The sequence below is a fragment of the Falco biarmicus genome, chromosome 3 (genome assembly GCF_023638135.1).
Source record: "Falco biarmicus isolate bFalBia1 chromosome 3, bFalBia1.pri, whole genome shotgun sequence".
In the NCBI taxonomy this organism is placed as follows: Eukaryota; Metazoa; Chordata; class Aves; order Falconiformes; family Falconidae; genus Falco; species Falco biarmicus.
Window position 1 is genome coordinate 51,262,772 of NC_079290.1, and position 24,982 is coordinate 51,287,753.

At 39.9% G+C, this 24,982-nt stretch overlaps 1 protein-coding gene across 2 annotated transcripts in view; it reads left to right on the forward strand.

Annotated features, from left to right (window-relative positions):
• LOC130145708 (ethanolaminephosphotransferase 1-like) overlaps positions 1-24,982 on the forward strand; it is a 57,751-nt gene continuing 32,769 nt past the window's right edge. For both annotated transcript variants that reach the window (XR_008820649.1, XM_056330940.1), the window contains exons 1-4: positions 1-108; positions 16,145-16,213; positions 22,184-22,292; positions 24,401-24,475. Coding sequence is in view for 1 of the 2 variants with exons in the window: in XM_056330940.1 (XP_056186915.1) it covers positions 58-108; positions 16,145-16,213; positions 22,184-22,292; positions 24,401-24,475 (304 nt within the window). In the remaining variant the exon portion in view is untranslated. The remainder of the gene's footprint in view (positions 109-16,144; positions 16,214-22,183; positions 22,293-24,400; positions 24,476-24,982) is intronic.

Consider the following 24,982-nt stretch of genomic DNA (forward strand, 5'->3'; position numbering starts at 1 on the left):
CCGCCCCCGGCCCCGCCGCCTCCATCCGTCCCCCCCGGCCGCCTTCCCGGCGCGGCGATGTGGCGGTATGTCAGCGGCCGGCAGCTGGATGGCTTCCGCCAGTACAAGGTAACGGCGGGGGGGTCTGAGGCAGCGGCGTACGGCGGCCCTGGGTCCCGCCGGTTTGGCGTGCTGGGGCTGCCGCGGCTGCTCGCCCAGCCCCGCTCCGCTCTGCGTGCGGCCCCGCCGCCTCCGGAGGGTCCGCGGCTCCCGGCTGCGCCCGCCCGCAAGGGTGGCCTTCAGCGGGCCGGGGTCTGCCTTGGGGCGGGGTGGGAGCGGGGTGGTTACGGAGCGGCGGGTCCCGGTGGAAACGAAGTTAACTGGGTCTTTTGAGTAGCGACGTCTGTGAAAGCCGTGCGGGTTGGATCGAAGCACGGCTTAGGAGTAATTGTTTCTGCAAGGGAGTGTGCGTTGGCCCTGCTTGCCTGGCTCCATCCATGTTCTTGGTACACTGGAATGCTTTGGCTTTGAGAACTAAATGAGAAAGACAGAAAGAAAAGCTTACTTAAAAAAAAAAAAACACACACAACACCTTGAACTGAACCTCAGGTTTGGAAATGACAGGCCTGCAGAATTCAGATGAATAGGTGGGTCATTCGATATCTTGATTTACCAGTGCTGTGTTGCAGTTGTGTGAGATACCTGGGTTTGTTCCCAGAATGATGCAGGTGCGGTCTCAGGGATTACCCACAGGTGCTGTAGCTGTGTCTGAGGTGGGCCCTACTATCATGTTCACACGCCCTCAGCCCATTCCCTCTTAAAAGTGTGGGGAGCACACCAGCTTCCACCAGTGCAATGCCCGACATTTTATTTTATGTTAGGTTTTCCAAAGCAGTCCCTACCCTGGGCTCACCGTGCTTCTTGCCTTCTTGCTTTTATCACGTGCCTTCCCAGCCTGGCTTCCAACCAGGGGTCTCTGCTTCTCCCTGCTCCTACCGAGCCCTTCCCTTCCCCAGACCAGCACTTCTGCCTGCTCACTGCGATGTGAAGGATGGTGGAGTAACTGCGGTTTTAGGAGCCTTCTCAAAGTCACTTACTAGGAATGTGTTAGGCGCAGCAGCTTGTTAAAATGTACCAACCTGTTTGTGCGTCTCCAGCATGAGCGAGATAAAACATGCTGCAAGCTGCATCTGGCCACTGGGCGTAAGTTGCGCAGGCCTGTGCTTGAACAGTGGAGCCGCAGGCTTGACTGAGATCACCATAGGAAAAATAAAAAGCTATTTTTAGCATAATCAGATGTTATTCAAGTAACTTTCCTGAAATATTTGAGTTTGTAGTACAAATACAAGGAACACTTTTATTGCATTCTTCCTTACCACTTGAATGAAAGTAGCTTCAAACAAGTGCAGATGGGGAAGAATCAAAATAACTTTTTTTTTAAAACTGGTAACATTGTGTAGTACTTACGAATTACAGGACAAATGATTACCAAAAGACAGAATCACATAAAATGTTTTAGTTGAGTATATTAAAATTCCTTTGGGTTTTTTTTGGAACGTTGCAAAGGGCAGAAAATAAGTGGTTTTCTTAATCACAGCAATCAGCCAACACACTTGAGAAGTATCTGTTCAACTATGATCTGGAAAACCATGGTAAGTTCAGGTTTTAGAAAGGTGGAATCAAGTAGTTTGTTATTTATTATCCGAGGTGACTTGGGACTGGGACATCCTGGAAATAAATAAACAAACCAATCAGTCAATCCAAATGACATAGGCTACACCCAGAGAAATGCAGCTGCTGCCGAGCTGGTGGGGTTTCTGCGCCATCTTCCTGGTGCTCCAGATTGCAGGAGGATGTGGCAGGTGGCCCATTCCTGAAGTGCTGCTCACAGTGCGTTAAAGTCCTCCAAAAATGCAAAAGGAGTGCAGCAAGGAGAGGCAAAGAGACACTAATCACTGCCGCAATCTCCTCCCCGCCTCTTCACCTCACCTTCCTGTGTCTGGGCTGCTACCACAACCACAGCTCTGTTGTCACCGCCTCCCTGGCCTGACACATGCTCTTCAGCCTCTTATTGTCCTCTGGCTGCCATCTCCTCCTTCTCCCCTTCAGCCTTAGGGCCTCACCTCACCCTGCTCCTTCAGCTTCCCAGCCCCTCTGAGGAGACTGCTGCTGCCTACTCAACAGGACTGGCACTAAACTTGGTCACCGTGCCCAGCAGACACAGGTTATCTCTTTTTACAACCACCTGGCTTTCTCTGTAGCGTGTTCCTTGTTGGACCTAGCCCTACAGTGCTGTGGAGGGATACACGGGCCAGCCCTGTGAAGAGCTAGATAGTCTCTGAAAGGATTCATTAGCACACGTTCAATACTGAGCTAAAACAAGGTATTGCTTCCAGGTCTGAAGCATGCCTAGGGACATCCACCTCTCCATTGTCCATCACATTGCAGCATTGTATTTGTACTAGTATCAGTGGCTTAATATGCTCCATACTTTGCACAATTTATCTGCTGAACTGATCCAGGAGCTGATCATAATGCAGCTTAAAAAAATAATTTGTGTCATCCACTCCTTTTGTGAAGGTAAATTTGGCCTGAAAAAAGTACTGTGCAATTTTCAAAATTTTCACACAGCTGAACTCATTTCTCTGCCATGAATGCTTCAATTGTATGTCTCGGGCACTGTCTGTCTCCTGTTTGCAGTGGGAGGAGGGCCTTGGCAACAAAACCAGTACGGTTCCTTGCAAAGGGAACGGCAGACCTAATGAATGCAAAGACTTCAGCACCCTTTAGCATCGTCAGGTCCGTGTATATTATGCTTTTGAAACAAGTATTCCTCGATTACTAAGCTTTGGTTTACATTACAGAGTGACCCCACAGCACACAAAATGCATTCCCTTTGAATGAACCTAAACCAGATGTACTAGGAATGTACAAGTACACCCAGTACATGCAGTCCATGGTATCATGCTGGAACCGGTTCAGTGTAAAACCTCCTGAAATCCTTACAGGATGGACATCAGATCCTTAGGGCTAGTTGTTTCACTTTACAAATCTGTTCCATTTGTTCTTCATGTTAATGGGGATTCAGAGATTCAGTTTTCTTTTTTCTGCTCAAATGTGCACTGAGAACAGATGGAGATGTGATGATGGGACAGTTCAGACGCAACCCTGGGTATTGCTGTTGTGTTAATTCTGCCGTCTTCTTGCCTGTGGGTCAGGTGGGCAGGTACTGATTTCAGGATAGTTGTATGCTGAAGTGATTTGCTGCAACTGAAGAGCAGAAGCAGTGTTACTTGGATTTTGTCCTGTCTCCTAGGATCTGGAGCGACACAGCTGAAAAGCTGCAACCAACTGTAATTGTAGGGCTTGGGTCATGTCATTTCTACTTTTTTTTATTTCTCTTATCACCATTTTGCAGTTCTAGAGGAGCACCCATGGAATTGCACAGCTGCTTTTTTTTCTGCCTGTTTGGGTTTCTGATGTAAATAAGCAGTTCTGAGACAGCCAGGTGATGAGTACAAATAAACCAGAATTTGGTTCTTATTTTTATCCTCTTCACCAGAATGCAGTAATGTTAATGATAAGCTCTTCTTGCCATTGCCTTTTCACATCACTGCAATCTTAGGATTTCCCTTGCAAATCTGCCTCAAATCAGCTTTTCTACAGCACCTATGGGCAGAGGTTTTCCAAGCCAGAAAACTTTGACATCTTATCCTCTTTCAGAATAAGAGATCTAAGGACAAACTACAGAAGCTTGACTCAAAGGATAGGTCTTGGAAAATATGATTTAAAAAATATAAGATGAAAATGAAAATGAAAAATTAAAGTCTAAGGTTCCATATTTTCATCTTGGTGCATCCACACTGCTTCTGTCCTCTTAGGCCATTTTTTAGAGGGTGACTCCCTGTGCAGAGAAAATGGGGGGGAGAGAGTGGCAGTGAATTTAGGTATATGTGGTTTCATTTCAGTGAGACTTCTGATATTGTCCCACATTTTCATAAGTAAAGTAGATAGAGGTAAGTAAGATGAAATCAGTTTGAAGTGGAAACACATTAAAAAGGAATTTTAAGTTCTCTGTCCAAGTAGGAGGTTCTGTCAAACGGGATGCTACCTACAGAGCTGTCTCTCTGTCCTGACTGTTGCTGTTCAATACTTTCATTAATTGACAGAAGGGGGATTACTCTTGTAAAATTTTCATGTGATACTGAAACACTTTGAGGAATAGGTTTCTGATTTAAAGTGTTCTTGAAAAAGGGATATAATGGCCAGAAATCAATATGAACAAATTCAGTAAACAAGGTACGGTGCTTAGGGGAAAGAAAATCAACATTTCAAACATAAAGGAAGAGGCAACAGACTGCAAAAAAGGTACCTGGGGATCACTGTGTCAGCAGTATTGTGGCTGGGCTTTTAACTGTGAAGTATCATAGATAAGTCAAAAGGTTACATATACTCCTGCAGCTGAGGTACTGATCAGGTATCAGCTGGAATAACATGTCCTTCTTGCTTTGGCACACAGTTTACAATCCACAGAATGGCATTAGGAATATTAAGATGCTTAGAAAAGATTAACTGTGAGAAACAGTCGAAGTACCCGGAGTGAGAGCCTAACAGCCACCTAGCCTTCATGTATCCCCCTTTAAAGAAAGACCATACATAAGTTTTGGCTGCGCAAATTAAAATTTAAGGTGGATGCTACGTCAGTCTTGTGTCCATAAGGGTTGCTGGAACAGGTACTAAGGGGAATTGTGGAATCATTTTATCAGTCTTAAGAAGTGGCTTAATTTCCCTGAGGGAGGACCTACAATCTAGTCTGAGTGTTAATAAGCAGTTGCTTACACCTTTTTTAGCGAAGTTTTGGATAATGTGTTCTATTTTAATGTGCCAACGTGGTCGTTTATCTCAAGCAATAGGCTCATTACCTCGTGGCAACTTGATCTGCTTCCCGAATGTCTACTAAACATGATCCTGCATTAGATGAAGGTGCTGGAGTAGAAGACCTCTCAGGTTACATCCCAGTCCTCATTTTGGTAGGTTTGAGAAACAAGGTCAGACATATGATGATATGTTTCAAGGCTTGATTGTTTCTCTGGTACTGATTTATACCAGAAGAGCAAAGTGTGTTGGGTATAATCTAGCAGATTACTTTCTGGAAGTTCAGGATTGATCCAGATATGAGACTGGATTTCTGTTAAGTCTTTACACATTTCCAAGACTACCTGTGTAACTATGAGATTTAGAAACAGAAAGGGTTCTGCTCACATTGATTGAACAGGAGTTTTGCTTTCAAATGTAGTAGCACAAGGATTTTACATGATTTTGAAAGTTTAGGACGGGAGGCTTTCATTTGCATATTTATCTGGAACTTCCTTAGAAGACAGTTAATATTGTTCATGATTGCATGTGGACAATTTTATATACGTTGAGTACATACATGTTTATTATACAGTGTTTTTTGCAGATGGCATTTTTGGTTTTTTCCCCCTAATTTTTAATTCCAAATATTATTTAAAAGCATTTTATCATCAGTTTTATCTGCTGCAGTTAGTTTTTTCAAACCACTTTAATAATGCCCTTGAGTATTTGAGGCAGTGAAAACTAACATTCTCCACCTTCTGTAAAACCAGTGAGTCAACAGCCCATTGTTCTACAAATAAAATCTTGCAGTCTTCCTCATGTTACTTTGATGGAATGGAAGACTAGGGTTGTAATTAAAAGTTGTTGAACAATATGTGAAATGAAAAAAATCACTCATTACCCTTACATTTTCTGTCACTGTATTCATGTGTAGAAGAGTTGTGGGCCAACTGTATTACGTCATTCTGAAAGACCATCTTCATGCGCACACCATTTCTTACTCCTCATCCTGTTGTAATGGTAGCTGACATTAATGTGGCATTTCAAGAGCTCTGTAATCATTATTTTCCTTCTACATACCATATGCTAATGAGCCAACAACATAATGAAATCACATCACAGCGATGCTACATTTAATATTACTTGCTGCAGGACTTTTTCCCCAATGATGGTGTAATTGTATGTGGTTTTGAGTGCCACATTATGCTCGTGAATTTTAAAAAGTGAATTAGATCACTTTTGGGATAAATATGCTGGATATAAGGAGTTGTTGCCTTGTTGAATCTCATGAAACTGCAAATACCAACCACATAATTTAATTTTATTGCTTTTTCAAGAGATGTTAGTGTTCTGCAGTGCTTATTGGATTTTTGTGTGTAGGATATGCATGGATACACATTTATGTATTCATATGTATCTATTTTTGTTTATTCTCTGTTTTAATAGAAGACTAATTGCAAACATGTATTTGTGATTTGGATGTGCGTTACTTGTTGTAAATCTAGGGGAACCATTCGTGTAAGGGTTGTTTTATAGAGGGAGGAACTGAGCTTTTGCATCTGACTGAATTATCTCCTCTCGTGTGTCAGGATGCTAGATAACACAACTGTTTAGTGTATGTGTTACAGAACCCAACTTTAGTATCCCTTATGAAAACTGCAACCCACTTATAATCTGTCTGCCCTTTTGGGCCTAGAGTGGTTTCTTTCAGTTCCCCAGAGATTTAGGTACACATCCTGGGAGAGCGCCAGCTGTGTGGGAATTTGGTCTACTGTTTGATCTTTAAAGGGCTGCCAGTACCTCTGAGAACACGTGTTTGTACACGCACACAAAGAGATGTAGCACAGAATCCTCCTGTCCTTTCCTTTTACCAACTCCAAAAGACCAGACTACACACAAAATACAGAGAAATCAACTTACTTGCCTTGTTAGAGCTTCTTTGAACAGGGATAGTTAAAGATCTTTTTGTGCAGTTCCTTGAGAGCATGCAGGTTCTGGTTTTTAGGAGGATTTGTACTTTCATCGGTCTGGGCCCAGCCTCTACCTTTGTTCCTGTACAGCAACAAATGTGCATCTGCCTTCTGTTATCCCTTGCTCAATATTTAATTGCATTTCTGTGTTCTGTTGCATCATTTTGGCTTTGTTGTTAAGCGTTTGAACGTGTCCCACTAAACAAAGCCTTTTATTGAAGACAAGTTAGATAGCATCCTTAATATAACTACTGATGACTGAAAAGTGGTTGTTGACTTCCAATGTTACCCCTCTCCACCTCTCTCTCGTCTAGGTGCTTACAGCCCTGTCAGTAAAGAATCAGGTCTGTCTAGTCTCACATTCTAAGCAAGAACCTCACTGTTGAGGTCAGCACGTTATGACGTCTTGCTCCAAAATGTGCTTCTCTCTCAGTTGTAGTGTGGCTCTGATGTCTGTCATAGATTCCACATTTCAAGCGTAGGTAGCCAACTTATCTGCAATCCATCAGCCCTTTACTCCTGGCAAATGGGGTTGTGGTAAGCAAGAAGCTGGACACTGAGCCCTCCATGTGCCCTGGCAGCAAAGGTCAACAGCGTCCTGGGTTGTATTAACGGTTGCACAGCCCATGAAGTAAGCGGGAAGCAATTATCCCCCTTTATTAGGCCACATCTAGAATACTGTGTCTGCTTTTGGGTTCCAAGTACAAGAAAGATGTCAACAAAGTGAAGCAAGTTCAGCGGAGGCCATCAGGGTAGTTGGGGCTGGAGCACTTGTCCTGTGAGGAGAGGCTGAGGGCCTGGAGGTGAGACATCTTCAGGGGCACCTAGCAGCAGCCCCCCAGTACCTATGGGGAAGTCCTTGAGAAGGTGGAGCCAGGTTCTTTATAATGGTGCATGATGGGAAGACAACAGACAACAGGCGCAAGCTGAAGCAAGACATATTCATGCTGGATATAAGGAGAAGATTTTCCTCAAGAACACCGAGGCAGTAGCACAGGTTGCCCAGGGAGGTTGTGTGGTCCCCATCCCTGGAGCTTTTCAAGGCACAACTGAATAAAGCACCAAGCACATGGTTGAGCTCCTGGCTGAGCCTACTTTGAGAAGGAGGAAGGACTGCTGAGGTGCCTTCTGACCTGAATTGTCCTGTCATCCTAACCCATGATTCTGTGATCTTGAGGCCATGACGCTGCTCTGCAAGCAAGGGGATGTGCCACTAGGAGGCATGACCCCCTAAGAGCAGTCTATCCTGACCCACAACTCCATGTGCCTCATGGACATGGGTTCATACATAACCTCCATTAGGTGACAGGATGTGGCGTGTGGTGTGGCTCAGTGCATCTACAAAGAAGCATCCCCAGGACAGCAGTTTGCGTAATAACAGCTTCCTCCTGACTTAGTAATACCAACCAGAATTGTTGAGTTGCCCAAACCCTGACATTGTGTTTTGAGTATTTTACTAGGAATAGCTCAAGGTGGAAGGACAATTTAACCATATCCTAGCTGTAGGTATGCACAGGCTTGTGGAACTCGGGCAGACAAAGTCAGGGGGGAGGGAACTGCTCAGGAGCCCAACTCAGGCAGCCTGTTTCCTCACAGTACAACTACATCCAGCCCTAGTACAAACAGCGCAACCATTGGGTAACACAATCCATAACCTTAGACCCCAAGAAGAAAAGCGTTTGCATCTGAGGATGTGATTACATGCCCACTACCACCTACTTTTTTCCAGGCTAAATTACAAACCCTGTTCTTTAGTTTCTACTTGTATGTTTTATGCTTCAGCCCTAAATGTCTTGGGCTAAGGTATCAGCAACCTAATAATAAAAAAAATATATATGGATGGGGGGGAAAGGCAAGGTAGACATACTATTTAAGCAACAGGAGATGCAAAATCCGAGCTATTATTTGTGAATAATTAACTAAATGATGATATAACATAATTTTATTATTAGAAATAACAGGACTGTGTTTTGGAATACATCAGCACTTTTAAACTGCTGAAAATTTGGAATTTGACATCCACAATGTTGTATAGCTCTGTTGTTGTTTATAGTGTACTTCTCTTCTTTCCCTTTGTGAAGCTTTTGTTAAAACCCAAGACTGTGTCCCATAACGTCTACAAACCTGTAAAAACATATCTAAAGTGGAATTAAACCCCATGTGTTAAATGTATTCTAGGAATCTGAAAGGTGGATGGAGAATTGTTACCACATGTGTCAGAATTTCAATATTTTCTTTAATTTTTGTGTGGTTCCAGAAGTGTGAGATACCACAGAAGGCAAGGTAATGTTGGATAAGTACGAAATAGCTTGCCCAGAAGGGAGAGTTCCCACCAAGCTCTCTTCAATAGCGACTGGTTCATGCCCTGGATCGGGAGGGTCATTTTGCAGCCTTCAAAAAGACAAACCCCCTCATCTAATGCAAAAAAGAATATTCCTCACCCAACCCATCGTCATTCCTCCTACCAACTTGTCCGTCAGTTACAAAACACAGGTATTGTGAAATGGCATAATCATGGAGGAGATGTGATAAAAGAAGCCGTAGGAAGGCATTGGTAGCTGTCAGGGTGCCGTGATGGCTGGGGGTGGTGGGAGCCCTGGGGCGGTAGGGCAGGGCCTGGCAGCCCGTCTTGTCCCACCAGCAGAAGCTTGGCTGAAAGCTCCAAAGGGACCAGGGCTGGGACCCAGGTGCTGGCCTCAACACCCCGAGAGCCTCTGCCCATGAACACCCAGGGAAGGGGCTGCCAGTGCTGTGCTGGCCCTGGGGCGGGTTAGCTGGGTCATACATGGTTGATGGTAAAACCTCACCACTTGCTTAAATCTTTTTTATTTTATTTCAAGTATACACTGTGGAACACCAATTTTTCAAACCTTTTCCACCACCAGATCCTTCAAAATTTCCCATCTGTGATGTAGGTCCCTGTGTATAAGTGTAGGCCAAATGATGACAAGCTCACATTTATATGTGCTGGAGAAGCGATCAGTAGATGTCCAGGTGGCGAAATACGCCATCATGCAAATGTTGTGGAAAACCAGTCTGCAGAGCTATTATTTTCAATAGATCACTTGTTTAAAGACCGTAATTTTGCCTATTTTGAATTTTTTATATTGATTCACAGCTGGTTTAGGCTGTCTTGAATTATCTTCGTGAAAAGTTAATTTAGGAGGAGAAGAAAATTGTTTCCCCCCTCCTCTCTTCATTCATTTGTAACAGATGTAAATGACTACAGGTTCAAAGGTCATTTAGAACTTTGATAGCACTTTAAAAGTTTGATAACGCTTTGAACTACTTTGAGAGTGATAATAAAGTGTAGGGGAAACTTACTGCATTTGATCTGCTCTCACTATGGTGCTTCTCCCACAGAAAATATAAATTACCTAATCCTTTTACATTTAGGCAGAGGTTACCTCAGTTAATCAAATACTCATCATGAGGTAACGACATGCATAGGTATATCTGCTGTGGTGCATTGTGGGGCAAACCCTTGGTTATCTCGTAGTAACTTCTTTACATGTCTCACCCTTTTCCATCATTTGCTGTTTTGCCAAGTATTGCTTCCTAATAGAGGTTTTTTTTTTTCATGGGTTATGTAAATGAATGCTTGACTTAAGAGGAGGTTGCCCAAGCCTGCAAAACCTTTGAGTTGTTAGAACACCAGCACGTAGGTACAGCTGTGGCTCTTCCATACCTGTGCCTGACCTGCCTGAGTTTGCTTGTGGGAAGAGGGCGGCAGGTATCACAATATTTATGTTCTTCATCCAAGTCCTTATGTCATTGTTAGATATTTCTCATGTTTTCCATGTCGGAACAGCTAGCGTAGTCTTCTATAACAGGCATCTAACTTCACATTAAATATTTGAGGGATCACAGAACCATATAGTCAATAAATTGCAACCTAAAATGTGATTATTGTCTGATATGTATAGCTGTTTTAAACATTAACATGTCTGGGAAAGAAGCTTTTCAGCCTTTACATTTTTAATAGATTTTGTTATTTCCTCTTGTAAAAGTGAACCCAATTATAAAGGTGAACCAATATGGGCAGACTTTATTTGAATAAACTAGTATTGCTTATACTGAAACTATCATAGAATTCATAGAATGATAGAAAGGTTTGGGTTGGAAGGGACCTTAAAGGTCACCTCATTCCAACCCCCCTGCCATGGGCAGGGACACCTCCCACTAGATCAGGTGGCTCAAAGTCCCGTCCAACCTGGCCTTGAACACTTCCAGGAATGAAGCAACTTCTTCCAGTGTCTCACCATCCTCACGGTAAAGAATTTTTTCCTAATACTTAATCTAAATCTACCTTCTTCCAGTTTAAACCCATTACCTCTTGCCCTATCAGTACAATTATGTGTATGACACCTCTAACAATGTTGTGGCTGTGTCCTTTGCTATATACTCTGAGGGTAAATCACAACCCACCTGTGCCTCAGTCTTTCACCATATACAGTGGAGATAATAAATCATGTGCTGATTCATGAATTTAATAAAAAAATTAAGTTTGTCATTTCTGGGCAGGAAAGTGAAGTGTTGCAAATTTGTTGCTACTAATATGAAATTAAAACCTATGGAGTCATTTTGATGCCAGCAATTTACAACAGTTTTACTCTGTTTCTCTGATTGTATATGACTGTATGGCACAGTACAGTGCTACCTGGAATAAGATAATGTAAGTACAGGAAAGGAATAGTCTGTTAGCGTAAGGAGCAGCTTGAGTTAAGTAAGTACCTCCCAGCAATTAATGCAACTGCATTTCTTGCAGCTTGCTTTCTGTCCTCACTCTCAAGTTTGGTAAACATGCTTTACATTCTTCTCTTCATTGTAGTCATTCCAAAGTTTTAATTTCTTGGGATACCTCCACAGTGCAATACTGGAGAGGGCCAGGGAACCCAGTGAAGATCCAGATATCTGCTCTGATAAATGGCTAGCTCTCTCCCTGGTTCTTTGTTCTTTGTTCTTTTCCAGAAGGTCTCTTCAAGAGAATAGCTAGGCTTTGTTTTTAAATAGTCCGTTTTGGAGGCAGTATGTACAATTTTTTTGGCTTTTGCCATTCCTCAGCACTCTCCCAATGTGGTCATCTGGATTTCTGAACGTGCACAACATGCAGTGCTCGCTTCCATGCTCTGAAAATGCTGTATTTCTTGGTTAGAGTGTAGTCTCCAGACTGTTTCGGATACTTTGAAAGGTATGAAAGGTGCTAATGGTGTTAGGTGTGCAGGGCCAGATAATGAGGCCCCACACCCCTCTAGCAGATGCTGTCAGGTGTGGAAGTGACCGGTTTGCAGTAGGGGAGGTATTTCAAAGCGGTGTGGATATGAGCCAGAGGGTACCATTGGTCTTGTGTTTGGCAGTGCAGACCTTGCTCACTGTGAGAGCATTTGACCCACAGGTGGGTTGGCTGTGCTCTGCCACTCCAGAACAGTTGTCTGCCTTTTGTGTAGCCAAACCTTTGCTTTGGCTCATTTTTCTTTCTCTTTTTTTTCTCAATTACTTCTCTTTACTTACTCTCTACTTTTCTTACTGTTTATACCTTTTTTCTTTCTTTCACCTTAATCCTCTCATTTTTCCTCTTCCCTCTAACACAGATGACCGGTACAGACTTGATGCTGTGCTGGATCCCCTGGATGGAGATTAAAACGCAGGAACACACAATAAAAGCACATCTTACATGTGCCACCGGAGTCAACATGTATGTGTGCATGTGTCTGCTGTCTGTATTCTCATTTCTAGCTCTGCTGGAAGCTATTACTAATCCAGAGAGGGAAAGCAGATGGCTTTCAAGGAGATATCAGCTATTTAAAAAAACCAGCAGAAGCATTTTTGAACTTGGGAGTAAGATGGAGTCAATTAATGCTGGTTTTCCTATCCCCTCACTACTGCTGTTCCCCCCCAGCTATTACAGCTACTTTTAAAAATAATTAATGGAAGCTTTCTGATTAATCCAGGCCCTTCTTTTTTGTATAAGGACAATCAACATCCCTTTTCTAGTGCAGAAGGTGTTTGTTGGGGGGTGCTTAGCAGTCGTATCAGTCTTGCACTTAAAACTTCCAATAGGTTTATCCTCCACTTCTGTCTTTTAAGTGCCCTGAAAAAGACAGAATTATGCGATAGCAATAGCAAATGGCAGTACTTTTTTTACATCAGGTTCAGTGCACTCTCGCTTTCATGTTCATTGATTGTAATGTGAGCATGTTACTCAGTAATTTGCTTTTCTGAGCAGCCATGAACATTAAACTCCTGAGATTTCATGGCCTTGAGGTTAGTAGCTTCTTGGGAGCAGAACAGAGCAGAGTGTTAAACTGTATAGCAGATTTTATTTGTCAAGTTTTGGTTTTGCCATGACAGAAAACTAGCAGAATGCTTTTTTTCCATGGGTGTTTCCTTTGGTCTGGCTAAAGCAGATTACTGATGAGGGAAGAGCAAATTTCCATCGTTCTGAACATCTGCTGAACATTCCTTCCCCACCCAGAGGACCACGGTTCAGCCACAGACACAGGAATGAGCAATATGAAGTGTGATGGGTCTTGAAATGTCTTTAGGTGGCAGAAGTTGGCTTTAATTCTACTTTTTTTTTTTTTTAATAAGGACTGTTTTGATTTTTGATGCTTGACTTTGGAAACCAAGTGAACGAAAAGCTGACTCTGTCTTATGTTCATGTCTGTTATACAGAGACATGTTGGAAAATGTAATCTCTTAAATTTTCTATTTAAGAAAATATATAAATTATATAATCCCTACATAATCTCTTATAATTTCTATATAAGAAAATAATTTAAAATAAATGCTATTATTTTTCCTTTTTTTTTCTCCTAGGAGCAAGTAATAGTTCTGGACAGCCAGTGAGTACTTTGAGTAGAAGGTCTCATTTCAGTGGTAGTGTTTAAGTAGGGTTTTGTGATTTTATTCATGACTTTGAAGGTTTGGAGTAGAGGGGAGAAGGAGAAAGACAAAGCAGGAGCAGGAGTGAAGGTCACATACTTTGACCTTTGTGCATTCTTATTCAGGTATGCCTGAACTCATTGAATTTGCCGGTCAGCAAATTATAACATACCTCATATAGTCTTTGAATACCAGTTGAGGTAAGGGAATGGGCAACAGCTACAGCGAAACTATGGGCAGATTCCTGGTTACTTGGAACCTCGATAGTGATAATCGATAGTTTGAATTTGCTTAATTTTCAGAGGATTTCCATAGTTCTCATGTAGGTTAAGTACCATTCTATTGGCAGAGGTATTGTATGGCTTGGTGGTATTGTTATTTTTGACATAAATATAAGCAAACCCCACAGACAGTTCAGACTGCAATTCGCGTGCAGGCTGGACTGTCAAAAGATCTATCACTTGTAATAATCAATGTTTGAAAGATACTGTATAAAATACAGCATCTGGAGCTGCAAATACATACAGTATAGTGAAAACTTTAGTTTCACCTGCAAATTATTTTTTTCTGATGTAATGTATTATTGGAATTATAATATACATACTGGCAGAAAAGCTGTTGATGACGGAGTCGTGTCATGTTTTAAATAATATGGGTGGCAGAAAAATTATATGCTGAAGTGACACTTCCAGTATTTTTAGGAAAAAGATCAATGATACACACTTCACTAAACCGTACATTTTATTCCCTGTGGAAAGTTAGTTTGCCCACTCTGACCAGCAGCTGATAGGTGATTTCTTGGATATTTGCCAATACGCCTTCACAACAGGTGGCTGTGATATAATGATTTTACAAACATACTACATTAATTATCTGTGATTAAAACTTAACCAGAAATTACAAAATAACAGTGCAAATGCTTTGTTTTGTCCAGAGGGTAATTAAAACGTCTCCTTTGTATGCAGACAGAAAAAGGAAATGTGTGGAAGACTTCTTAATTAGCACTCCATAGCCTGATATCCTCAGAAAGATTAGATGAAAAGTCATAGAGTGTGCATTCAAAATGCGAGGCATGCTGCATTGCTTTTTTGTTCTGCTTGCACTTGTCCACTGGAAGCTCTTAGCTCAGATGTATGCAGGTTAAGCATGTGTGTAAAAGATTGGAGATGGGGATACTGAAACTGAGATTAATCCTGCCAGACTTCAGTCACCTAAAAGGTGCCTAAGTTTAAGACAAGTGTCTAGGCTCCTTTGGTAATTAATGACTTGAAACAGGTACTTCCAGAGTGCAATGTCATCCAAAGGATAGTTGGCTAAAAGTGTCAATAAATTAACTACAGAGAAAACAATTGGCGGTTAGCTGAAATTAGGTGAAATTAAAGCCCCTCTGTCACCAGCTCTTCTTGCATGTGAACAGCTTCAACAAATTGGGGTCTAACACATCCTTATCTTATTTCCATTATCCGCACACGATGTTTGGATAATGCTGCATACAGCATAACGATGCTGTATGCAGAGGTATCTGAATCTTTATGTGAGTCATATGCATTGTGTTAACAACATAAACCATGTATGCACTTTCAAAGTCCAAGAATGTCTGAAAGAATTACATGTACCGTCCCGCTGATGACTAACTTCTTCCACTGTGGACCCACCAGGGCTCAAGAACCTCAGTGTGAGTGGTGTTAGCAGTTACGGTCCTTCTTCTGCAGATTGTTCTGTGTCTGTGTTCTGCAGTCCCAAGGCAGGATAAAACTCGATACTGTCCTCTGAGGAGGAAGTAGATAACAGCAGTTTGGGGTGGGCTCGGATTTCTGAAATATTTTGTTTGCAAAAGATACAGATATGTATTTACGGGAATTTGTAAAACATGTACAATATTTTTACAAGTCTGTCCCATAGGTAAATTTTATTGTGGTAAGAAACTACACTATTTTAGTGCTTATTTTTATAATAACATTGCCTTACATTAATTAACATAATGCAAATGCAGCTGTGAACTATGTCAAATGCTGTGCATCTCTGAGAGATAATATCTACTTATGACCATATTCCATATGCACTAGCTAATCTACATACTAGCAATGAGCTCTGCTCAGACTGCATTACTGGTAGTATAAATAAAGATATGAAATCCAATATATCACAGAAAGACAGTCTTACAGGATAACTTGTAAAATGAATAAGGATTTAGAAGTAAAATGTGGCTAGGGAACTGTTTACCATTTCACCAGCTGAAACCTTTGTGTTAGTACGTAGAGTTGCTAACAAGGTAATTGCAAATCATACCAGTGCTTTTAAATTAAATTAAAATTGGATGAATGGTCATAAGAATAAAATAAATTTACACCAGTCGCACTCAGAGTGGTTGTTCTCAGATGCTGAAGGATATACAGTGAGGGAAAAATATGCATTGTTCAGTGCTTTAACATGTTTGCTCTTTTTCCTCACAGTACAGTGCTGTGGATACAAATCCTTTATCTGTATATATTATGCAGCCCATCTGGAACAAAATTATTAAGGTAAGAATTTAATAGAAATACCACATGATAATGTAAGAATTTGTTGTAAATACAGCATGTATTTTAATTTAAAAATAGGTATTGGTTAATAACGCTGAAATTAAGACAACTGTATAAAAGAAAGCAAATGTTACAGATATATAGCTATATTTAGGATGAGGATGTTTGCATTTTGAGGTGGTTTTTTTTAGAAAAACAAGTTGGTTCTGTTTTTCTGATTGCTATGCAAAAGGCATCCTTTCCTTTCTTACACCTTTCATGATTACATCTTTCATTAAACAGCTTTGCAGACATGGAAGGGTTTACTCAGTACAAATTATTTTTGTGCAGCATATGCTGCCTAACAGCAACAAGCCTTTATCTCTGTGCTGTGCACATGATTTTATGCAAGTGCTGTCTCATTTTCTCCCAAGGGTACTTGCTCAAGAGAGCTAGGCATTTCTCTTAAGAAGCTGAATAGGAGAGCGGTTACCATGATCACCATAACGATTGGAAGATGGCATCTCTTGAATGCATTATTGTCTGCAGTTTTTAAAAAAAACCTCACAATTAGTTTTGCTCTTGTTGGCAAAAAAAAGCTGTATCTCAAATAACTATGAACTTTATTGATCTCCAAGGAAACAATGACTTCTGCATCGTTAGAGGAAATATTTAGATTGGAGCAGACTTGAAAACAAACCTTTATGCAAACAAAAAAGGATGTATGTGATCAGAGCGCTTGTGGGATCTGCCATGTTTGAGTTCTGTAACTCAGGTATTGCTTATGCTTGATACAGCAGGAAAATCATAATCTTTTGTTCATAACCTCAATGTGATTTCATGAAAGTGTTTATATGACCTAACTTAAGAATTAAAAAACAACCCGGATGTGGTGTGAGAGAAAAACAATTCAAAGATGTGAAACTGAATTCAATAATTCAGTTCAGAGATTCTGTTTTCTTTCCCATCATAATATTGAGGAAAACAGTGAGGCAGAAAAACCCGCCCAGCACTCTGAAGTCTGGCGTGGGAGATGAGCAGAGACTTTACTGTGCATTTGTGCTTTGGTTTAGGAGATCTATGGGTATTAGTCTGCTATCAAATTGAAGGGAGGGTATTATCAATGAAAAGCCTCCTTTGGAGAGAAGTTTTTCTAATGGTTGCAGGGTTTTCCCAGAAGAAAAGCAACATTCTTGACCATCTGTGTAGGACAGGGTGATAGATCCTATTAAAATGTGACCTCTTTAGATTTTTTTAAACCTCCTTAAATTTTAGGTAAGCATGATTTTATTCACTTCTTGCTGGAGGAGAACCCAAACCAGAGCACAGGACTGAAAACCTATTTCAAAAGCTGGGAGTGGGTGCAGGTGCTGCCTGTACCTTGGCGTTTCGTTTGGTTTGAACCCTGAAGATACACCAATGAATGTTCTGCTTTGTCTCCTGCTGCAAGAGCCTTACAGGATTATTTTCAAGGGTGTATCACAAGTGTTTAAAGGGAAATTATAATGCTCTCAGCTTTTCTAGAAGTAGGTATTCTAATGTTAAAAGATACTGCCAGGTAAAATCAGAGTCCTGCAGAGGAGCTGGGAATTCTCAGCTGCAGAGGTCAAAGCAGCATGTAATGGGAATTGCAGTAGAATCACCTTGGTTGCTCCTAGAGAACTGGGACAACACCAAACTTATTGGCCAAAATTTAATTATTTGTAAAATATTAGTAGGAATGGAAGCTGCTAGAATGGTTTGTTTCCTGGCTGGAATACTGAAACCAGGTGTGGCAGTGACTGTTGTTCCAAACTCAATCCAAGAAAATTCTTCTCATCTCTTCCCCCCAAAATACTTTTTTTCTCTTGAAGTGTAAGTAAAACAGTGGTATTGTAATAAATGTGATAAAGTCTTATTTTTAGTAGGAGAAGCTTTGAATGCATTCACTCATCATTGATATTTTATAGCTTCTACCTGTTGTAAGCATTATAACTGGGCTATGAGCATGCTCTAGACTATAATCTGTGATCTAGCATATAATATTGAATTTACATTTTACAATGTATCATGTTATTTCTATCTAAATAGAACAGTGCATTGCAATAGGGAGATATAATAAAGGTGGGGTAATTTTTAAAGAGGATACATTGCATCTAATATGTTCATTCAGAACTGGATAGTAAAGTGTGTTTCTTGATTACTGGGAAAAATAATTTCTCTCAGTTCAGACATCCTTATATGCCCATTTGCAGATATGAATCAATTAGTTTTAGTTTCTAATCGGGTGAAAATAAACATTACACAGGGACTGTTTTTACCATATTCTAGAGGAGTTAAAAATATCAACCTAAAATTCAGAGCCATGAAAAAAAAAAATAAAATAATCAAATCTATGAGAACAGAGTCCTGGGATTTGGGTCTGGCTTCTCATAGGTCAGTTTAGTCTGAATAGCAACACGTTTCTCTGTATTCCATAACACAGAATTCATTGGAAGATGTTTCCTATGTTATGAGAAATTAAGAAGAGCCTGACATTAGAGAAGATGTGGGAATTTATGAGCTGGGATGTGACACACGTAAGAACTGAAAACACGTTGTCATAACCCTGCTCATTTACCTGTGGTGGGGATGCTAGGAAAGCAAAGAATTTGTGCATTTAAGTTAGAAATTCTCCTGGAAATCCTAAGCATTACCTTCCTCTCTTTCCTTTTCCAAGGACATCTTTCTTATATTGTCATGTGCCTTGTCAGTTTAAGTGTGATTTTTGTATTTATGTGCTTCAGAAACATGTTGAATGTGGTGCTAAAGCAGAAAGTGAATGGTAATGTTTCATGTCTGGATTCTGTAATGGGCTTGAAGTACTCTGAGGTAACTCCTGTCCATGGTGGCTTTTCCACATTGTATGAAACTATAGTAACACCTATGTGAAACTACAGAGTAACATTCTTTACATGTCATTTAGAACTATTCTGATTATGCAGATGTATGTATTTCATCTTTAATGAATTCAGTGCTCTGTCTTTTTGCCTTTAATTAAGATTTGTATTTTATAATAAAACACAATCATGTGATCTCTGACAGATAATGGGTAGTATTACTTAGCTGCTACACAAATTGAATATTCCTCCTCTATTTGTATTCATGAGAAATCAAATTTGTGCAGGACAATGAGAGGAAAAGGAGGAAACCCCACTGGGATACACAGGTGTGTGCCAGCTTCACTGAAGTCAATTAACCCCCTCTCCATTGCCTTTATGAACTTCGATTTTATCACTAGAATTGGATATGATTAGAATTTTCACGGTCTCAAGGGACTTAGTTAAGGAATATTTCAAGTTTGAATAGAGCTTTATATAAATATGTGTATTTTAGCATTTATTATCCAAATAGATGGTTCATATATTAAAACATTTGCTGTTCGTATTAAGGCTTTTAGCATAAATGGATGTAGAGCCTTTAAAACAGGAATCAGTTAGTATTTTGTGGAACTGAAAGTTTTTTAAAAGGTTCAAGCATAAAATGGTTTTGCCGGAGAGCAGATGTGTTTCTTGCCAGTGGCACCTCCAGTTGTATTAATAATGTAGCACATTGGTGTGTTAGATTTCTACTGTTTGTTAATGAGATTATAAAGGTTGTAACATATCCTTCTATAGGATACTAGTAAATTCAGGCTGTGTTTTCCCAACATGTGTAAGAAGTTAATCTTTTAACACCCGGTAATTTTTGAATTGTGAGAGAGGGTGATGGTAGCATAATGTCAACCAAAAGAATAAGGGTCATTAAATATAATAAAAGGGATTTTGCAACTGGAATACTTTCCAAATACCTAGACAGATTAGGTTCAGTAAGGTTCAAGAGTGCATGTAGGGGTTTAACTGCAGGAGAGGCTGTTTTCCTGAGGATAGATCTCCTGTAACTGTTTTTCATGGTATGTCTATGAACTGAAGGGATTGCAAATATAACAACATCCTTTGATGAATTCCTTCTTAAAATGCATGATGTTACCAAGAAAGTGGGTTAAAATAACATCTTCGTGTTTGCACTGTGTAAGCATAGATTATTTCCTGTAATAACTTAACAATAACATTGTGACTATTTAGAATGATGAGCTTAATTAGAAAGCAGACACTTATGGCGCTACACTTCATTTAATAGTCAACAATTATTATGAGTCGTACAGGAGAAATCAGTCATTTTAAAACAATACATTGGATGGCATCTATATATCCATGTAAATGGTTCATCCACAGGTTGCCTTGATGCACTATTTTGATGCAAGTTTTAGATTAAAAGATGCCAGTCTAGAATTTCTTCAGTGTCTGTCCTTATTTCACGTAAGGTCACAGACATCAGATAAATTCCACAGCAGGCGATTCATACCAAGCCTCCATCTTACAAGGTTTCTGCATCCCCAGGTAGCAAATTTAGGAGATGTGCCACTGTCAGTGCATGCTGGATGTGCAGTCAATGTAAGAAGAGGGGACCATGCAGTGAAGGCTTCGTCCTTCGTTAGGTGTTCTCCTAAAGGAGCTTCAGGGAACATTTGCTGTCACTTGTTCCTAGGGATTTAGAGTTGGGCTTCTGAAGGCTGAGAATGATAGGTATGTTAATTTTTTTTACTGTAACTGTATGCATTCTGTGATGTATTTTAAATATTGTAAAAGCTGACATAAAATATTTTAAAATTAGTGATAAAATCCTGGTCATAAGGAAAGCAACTATCAGATTTAATATTTTCCCCGACGTTATTAAAGAAAAGATCTAAGAAATGTAACTGAAAAATATTCAGGAATTTTCCTCTGATTTTTGAAAGCTTACACTGTACAACATCAGTTGCACAGTTTCTCCTGGATATTGTGAATTGTTCAATGGTAGAAAAAGAGGATCTAGTCAGGATAATTAATCAGTCCAAGCATTCAAATTCTATATGCATTTTTTTCATGTAGTAATAGGCTAGAGGAAATATAAAGATGTATATAAATTAATATGTATTCACCTGCCTGTCCATCTAGCCGGACCGAAGAAATTGACAAAACATTTGATTTCAAAACTTAAATTTAACTTATTTCTTTAATATTGTTTTGTAATATTTTACTGTGTCAAAGTACTTCATGTACCTTTTCAGTCCTTAAACAGTCCAAAGAATTTGTTTATAAGCCTCTGGTATGTTTATATTTTGAATATATTGATACTGTGTTTGAGTGGTGGTAGTGGTTAATAATTAGTATTTCTGCAAATATGTTCTGTCTAAATTTGGAAGAAACTGTTTCGTGGGAAGATGTTACCAAAAGGGATCCCTCTTGCAGTGTAAGAATACCTTAAAACCGCAGGGAAAGCAGAGCTGAGAATGGTTAACAGGATAAAGAATTAGAGGCTTAGGTGAAGACAGAGTCCTTTTCAGCACTCTACAAAGTAAAATGAATTAATGGAGTGTTTATAATTTACGACTACAGAGGGAGACCCTGCAGACAGTTACTATCTAAAGTAGGGAGCTGCTTGTAACAGGGAGATCTTCTGAATCTAAAACTGTAATGCACTCAGTGTCTCATATTAGTTGATGTTTAGAGTTGGAAAATATCGACATATTTTAGAAGAGATTTCCCTATTATAGTGTGGGAATAGAATGCTTAAAAAAACTTGCCATGTGGATGCTGATTTACCACACTGGGGTGCTGCAGCCTTCTTTCAGTTGCGATACACGTAATCACAAGACGCATTCCTCAGTGACTCGGAAAATAAGGACAATGTATAACACAGGAAATACAACATTTTTAAATGACATTTTTACTGCAGTCACAAAGATCAGGCAAAAGGATTACATTTGAAAATAAAATTCAGAAATGAAAAATGTATGTTAATTTGAAAATGGGAAAATATGCACAAATCTGACCACTGCTGGTGTTGTATACAGGCTTCTCCTTTCCTGATAAAAAATATAAAATATTTAATTGAAATAGGTCTGATGATTTGAAATATACTACTTCTTAGATATTTATTTTTTTTTAACAGATAGTGCCTTTGTGGATTGCTCCCAACCTGTTAACATTCTCTGGATTTGTCATGATTTTAGTTAATTATTTTCTAATATCTTTTTATGACTGGGACTACACTGCCTCAGGTAAATAATTTCGTGTTGTTATTTTTTTGTAATTAGTGAGCTGCTTATGTCATACTCCTGAATGATACAGAGGAGGTATCAGATACTTGAATCCTCTACTCATTAATGAGGCTCCATGTGCATATAGGAGGATCTAACCTCACACCTGGCATTATAAATTTAGATAATTTTATTGAAAAATCTATTTAATTTCATCCCTAAATATGGCTTTCAGCATGTGCTACTTGAAGTCTATTAATACCTCATTTTATTAAAAGTGTATTTCAGGATTTGAATACAGGGCCAAAAACTACCCTAATGTTCTTCATAACGTTTTCATTGGTTTCATGTTTCCTAATACCTAAACCTGTGCCTGGTTGAGTTAATTTCCCTTTCATTAATCACACCTCCCCCCATTCAAGACTGCTTCTAGACAAAGAAGAAATAGTTTCTAAATAAATGTCTCTTGCAATTCTGACTTTCAAAGTCCAAGGCGATTATTTGCTCATGGCACACCAAGTCAAATGCTTTCTGGAGCTGATTGCTCCTCAGTGTAGGGATGCATTCAGTTCTGGGCTTCTCAGACCAGGTGTTGGAGCCTACAGAAAGTATTAAGCATCTCCTGGGTGATATATAAACAGCCTAGCTTTTCTTTAAACTAGATGATTTGGTGAAGACTTAACACTTTTATTTTCAGAAACAATTATGTTTGGGGTTTTTTGCTGCCTTTAATTTCTTATCCCTGTGATTAGGTTCAGGAGGTACTGTTTGGCATTGAAGGTCTTTTCCAACCTAAATGATTCTATGATTTGTCACAACAGTTCTAGAGGCATGGATACTTGCTAGCAGTTTTGGTTCAAAAATAATCCTCTATGAGCATTAAGTTTTCAGGACCAGCATGTTATGTAGTTATCTGGCCTCATCTTTAAACACTTGCTTTTTTTAATCAACGCCACTGATATTTACCAAGTTCTGTAATAAAAGAGCATCCAGCACAGACCTTTGAGTGGGGTAGTTTTATCTTGACACATTCCCAGTAGATACACATTGAACTTGAAGACATTTGAAATGGTGATTAAGTCTGTTAGAGTTGAGACCTCTTGTGTAGTTTGCAAGCCTCTTCTTGATTCCACACGAGAACAGCGCCCATCATTTCCCAATCAATAGAAAAAGTTCATGCAACCTAATGAGCCTTTTGAGTATCATATATCAATCCCATACCTAGGATCAGGAATAAAAGACTTAATTTCCTGGACAGCTGGTTTTCATTCTACAGTTTGAAAATTCGCAGCTAGGAGTCAGGAATTGCCATCTTTTCTTTCGGAGTGGCAATATGAGGTATGGAGAAAAAGGTGATCCGGGCACTGCTATAGGTGCTGCATCTCCCTGTTCAGCAAGGGCACGCCTCTGTGTCCAAGTATTCCCTGTGTTCGATGCCAATGCCAGAAAGCTGAGAGGGCTTTGCACTTACAGTTGTTTAGTGCTGGTGTAGTCCTTATTGCATTATGTTTAAGTTAAATAGGATGCTTTTTGGAAAAAGGATTGATTTCTTTAAAAGAACAGCAATAACCGTCTCAGCAGAGCAATAACAGAACCCTGGGTTCTGTCCAATTCAGCTTTCTTTTCCTTTTTTTCAAGGACAAAAAAAAGGTGCTAATACCTGTCCTAGCCTAAGGACAAAAATTTCCTGTTCCATCTGTATGGTAAAAGTGCTACACAAACCCCACACTGGCACTAATAATAATCATCATGCTTGAAAGGTACATTTTTTTTAATACTTAGCTATTACATAAACATTAACTAATTTGTGGCTGGATAGTCTTCTTCCCATGACCTGTGAAAATTTTTGCGGGGGTTACTATCATTATTTTGTGCAGTACTAGAGTAATTTCAGGACCAAAAAACCTCTGCCTTATCTTCTCTCCTTTATGGTGTGAACACATTCTAGCAGCCTGATCATTGCTTCTTTGATAAAGCTCACTGACAACTTGAGGTCAAACCCAACTATTTCAGTCTGTTTGACTTAGTGGGCAGATCAGTGGCAGCCTGTTTGTATATATATGCCTATCTTGGTGGATTTCTTTGATGTTAACCACTGTTACGCTGACTCACTACGTGATTTGTTTCAGGTACCAGTCCTGGACTTGTTCCCACCTGGGTGTGGCTGTTCAGTGCTTTTACCACCTTTTGTGCTTATGCTTTAGGTAAAGTACAACTAAATAATTTACACATCTGATGTCTTCATGTAGTTTTATCTACTAGTTCGCTAACGCTGATACTGAGATGAAGAGGCATCGTGGATAAATTATTGATCTCTCTCCAAGACAGTTCTCTGAGATTAAAAAAAAAAAAAAAAGCCAAAAAAATCCATAAAACTCAACCCCCCCCCAAACAACAGCACTTTTAATTATATATTAGAAGTTCTATGACTGTAGCACTTATCCCTGTCGAAAGTGCAAATTGTTTTAGAGGAGCAATGGAAATCGTTATGTAGCTGCAGTCACTGCTGTTGGTTTTCATAAAAGTCTGTGGCTTCCAATGGTGACATTCTGAGAAGCTCCCTGACACTGGCATAAGCACAGGTGCTTTCAAAGACAGGCAAAATACAGGCAAAGCAGAGAAAAAGGAAAACGCACCTTGCAGTGCAGTGGTGTGAAGACATAGATCTGAACTGATGCAGATCTGGGAGTGAGATCCACATTACCATAGCT